This window comes from Octopus bimaculoides, chromosome 19 (assembly GCF_001194135.2).
Source record: "Octopus bimaculoides isolate UCB-OBI-ISO-001 chromosome 19, ASM119413v2, whole genome shotgun sequence".
Lineage (NCBI taxonomy): Eukaryota > Metazoa > Mollusca > Cephalopoda > Octopoda > Octopodidae > Octopus > Octopus bimaculoides.
In genome coordinates, this window is record NC_068999.1 from 26,530,326 (window position 1) to 26,534,414 (window position 4,089).

At 33.6% G+C, this 4,089-nt stretch overlaps 1 protein-coding gene across 1 annotated transcript in view; it reads right to left on the reverse strand.

Moving 5' to 3' along the window:
• Positions 1-2,441: 2,441 nt before the first annotated feature.
• LOC106877571 (uncharacterized) overlaps positions 2,442-4,089 on the reverse strand; it is a 62,164-nt gene continuing 60,516 nt past the window's right edge. The window contains exon 18 of the mRNA XM_014926508.2: positions 2,442-3,318. Coding sequence (XP_014781994.1) covers positions 3,023-3,318 — 296 coding nt within the window. The 3' untranslated portion in view covers positions 2,442-3,022. The remainder of the gene's footprint in view (positions 3,319-4,089) is intronic.

Here is a 4,089-nt window from a genome sequence, read left to right on the forward strand (position 1 = left end):
ATAATATATACTGTAATAAATGATAGAATAAAATAATTATGTTGAGTAAAGAAATCTAAAAAGGTAAAGATATAAATTTAGTTTAACTAGTATTTCATCATAATAGGTTTTAAGTAAATCATAAGCTATGTAAAAAGCATTGGAGTTGGGCCCATATAATAAGCATTAGGAAAGGCATCCAGCCATAGAAACCATACCAAAACAGCTATGGAAGCCCAGCTGGCCAGCTCCTGTCAAACTGTCCAACCCATTCCAGCATAGAAAACAGACATTAACTGATGACGAGATATATGCACTCCCTAACACCAACCACTTTACAGAGTATACTGGGTGCTTTTACATGGTACCAGCACCCACAAACCTATAAGATTAGGATCACTCAGCTGAAGAGAGATTCAGGGGACATACCTGTATGCAAAGACAACCATGATTTTATTTGGTTTGACAGGTCTTCTGAAGCACAACAAACTACCAGAAGTCTTGGTCCCATTATCCCCTCTGTGAGGTTCAACGGGTGAAGATCCTTTTTTATTTCTTCCCAGGTCTACTCCTTCCATTTAGAGATTGGCACTTCTTGATGCAGCTGTCTTCATTCATGTGCATGACTGTACCAGCACAATCTTCTCTCTTACTACATTTGATGGCTTGTATGTCCAGGTAGGTTTTCTCTCAAATGTACATGTAAGTTTGTGCAAGTAGGTATGGTTAGACATATATGCATTTATATTTATGGGTGTGTACATCCATTACTCTACATTTTCTCTCTTATCTATTACTTGCTTCAGTCATTGGATGGCAGCCATGCTGGGATACTGCCTTAAAGGGTTTAGTTGAACGAATTGACCCCAGGATTTATTTTTAAGGCTGGTACTCATTCTACTGGTCTTTTTGCTGAACAGCTAAGTTATGGGGTTGTAAACAAACCAACACTGGCTGTCAAGTGGTGGTGTGGTATAAATACAGACACTCTCTGAGTGGTTGGCGTTAGGAAGGGCATCCAGCTGTAGAAACTCTGCCAAATCAGACTGGAGCCTGGTGTTGCCATCCGGTTTCACCAGTCCTCAGTCAAATCGTCCAACCCATGCTAGCATGGAAAGCGGACGTTAAACGATGATGATGATGATGATGACAGAATAGACTTCTTTCAGTTTCCACTAACCTAAACCACTCACAAGGCTATAATAGAAGACACTTGCCCAAGAGGTCATGCAGTGGGAGTGAATATGAAACCAGGTTTCTTACTATACAGTCATGCCTGCACCTACATTGGTATTTTACTTACCTGTTTATTTAGAGTTTTCTTCTTCTTTCTTTTTGTCTTAATGTATTCAAATCAGTAATGGTTTTCTGATTAACATAACATAATATTCTTGATTTGGATACACACAGCTTACAAATTAAATTATGTATCACAATTATGAACTTATACATTTAGTAACGTTTATCTTGATGAAACAGCTGTTAAACACAAAGTATGTTGCTCTTAAAGATCATTATAGCTGATTATGTAAATACATGCAAGTCAGTTTGACCTGGGATTTATTACACTCTTAAAGTCGATTTATTTTTTTATGCTTACATATCAATAAATATATATATAAATATACACACATACATAAATACATATACACTGGGGCTGTAGAAGACACTTGCTCAAGGTACAGCAGAGAGAGAAGAGAACCCAAAAACTGTGATTACAAAGTACAGTTCTCAACTACACAGCTATGCCTGTACCTAAACACAGTTTTGTTTGGCCCAAGACGTTAGTGAGAGAGGTTTGCCTTGGTGCAGTACATTATATGCACACACACACATTATATATATATACACATGCATGCATATATACACACTTGTACACAAATACACACACATATATATATACATACCTATACACACATACACACAGGTACAAGTCTGTATTTGTGTGTATACAAATATATGTTGCCATTTGTAAATGAAAGTGGAAGATAGTTCTTATGATGTGGTGTAAATTTTATTCAAATATTTATTTAAACTGGCATTGTGGTCACTTCTCTAATTTCACACTGTGATCTTTCTGGTGACCTGGAAGATCGTAGAGTGTTTAAAGTCAAATAGTCACCAAAATCTTAGTTTAAATAAATATGTGTTTAGAAGAAAAGTAATAAATAAGAAACAGAAGAATATGATATCAATTTGATAAATATTGCATGTTATCTTACATTCATGTTTACTGAACTTTAAAACTATCTACATGTAATCACATGCAGATTTCTGTATATAAATATATTTACAGACATTTCTGCATATACACATGTAAGATAAATTATTTAATTAAACTGTTATACATTAATACATGAAATTTATATGAGAATGTATAACAGATGCATTTGTACAGACGTACACATTCAACAGTCACCACAAATTACATATGATATATCGCAATCAATGTATGTTGAAAATATGTTGAATTATTTTTATTAAGAGTTTTAAAAAAATGGACATTAAAGCTGAAAATATTGGGAATTAAGTAGAAAGTAGTAAGATGCAGTACCTGATGCACAGGCAGTTCAAAGTATAGGAAAGTGTTAAAAGATTTTTATAGTCACACTTAATGAAATATTCACCTTAGATGTACCAATATATAAAGACTAAATAAATAATGATAGATATATTGTTATTTTAGTATCAAAGTATTTTTTAAAAAATTCCACTAATTACAGCAGGTGAGCAAAATCATATTCCTATCACTAGGCAATGTCAGAGATATCAGCATGATAATGCAAAACTGAGTTGAATTTAGGTAATACTGATAACTGAAAATATTTGTTTGTAAGTTTTCTGGAGATGTCAGTACAAATTTTTTCTGATCAATTTTCCAAATGGTACACATGGTTTTCATCACATTAAATCCTGAAAATACTTTTTGGTATACAATGGTAGCTTGTTGATGACTGTTGGGGAAGATCGTCTTGTTTTAATGCCTTCTCTCATGATTGACACAGGAGCATTGTTAATCAAAACTTAAAGAACATAAGTGAGTTTAGGAATAGAAATCATAGGTGCTATCAGGTTCTGTTTGTTCGGTGGGTGTTTTTTCTATATGTGTTGGTGACAAACTAGTGTCTTTTTCTTTAGGAACCTCTTTTGGAAGCTCATATAATGCACTGTCAGCTCGCATAGGTTGTGGTTGGTAAAGTACTAATGCCATTGACTGAGTTCTTGATTCCTTTTTTTCAATATTTTGAGTTGTTTCTGTGAGTGATGAAGAACTGTGTGATACGGAATCAATAAAATGGTAACTGGACTTATCAGGAATCTTGAAGGAAATGTTAGTATCTGAAAAACAAAGTTTTCATAAGTGAATATCACAGAAATGAAATGATAAAATGATCACATTGGAGTTCAAACCTCACTACAAATACCATTGCACACTAAAGCAAGACAGCTAATTGCATCTTACCTAATCAAATTAACTAAAATGAGTATTAAGTAGTTGGAAGTGGCATACTTCAGTAATTTGGTTTGGTTTTGAAAATGGGTAGTTTTACACAACACTAAATAACTTGCCACTGGTGATAGCTATGATGTGCTTTTATACACCAAAAAAACCATAGAGTTTTTCACACTTGGTAAACATCACAGTATTTGTGTGTTCTAATGCAGTATTTGAGTGTTCTAATACAACATCCACCTTTAAGTGGTGAATATATATATATATACATATATTTTTTTTCAATTTCTCTCTCTATTTTTCCCTCTCATCCCTTTCTGTTGAAGAGTGTAGACTTGTAACATCAAAGACCTTTCCATTTTCCCTGAGCATCAAACCAATACACCTGCTTGTTGTTCTATCACCTGTCTCCATTTTTTGTTTTCAGTTCATTTGAATCATATATGTGTATCATCTGGAAATTTAAGGATGAGAATGTCGGCTACATCAAATGGAAAATTCTTTCTAAGACCAAACCATATATTAATGATTCAAAAAGATGTTCTATATGCTGGCTTGAAAAACTGTATCCTTTAAAAATCTTAAGAACCATTTGTCACTATGTAAATACTAGGAACGAGATTTTTTCTTTGTTTCTGCATTTTACAAAACACATC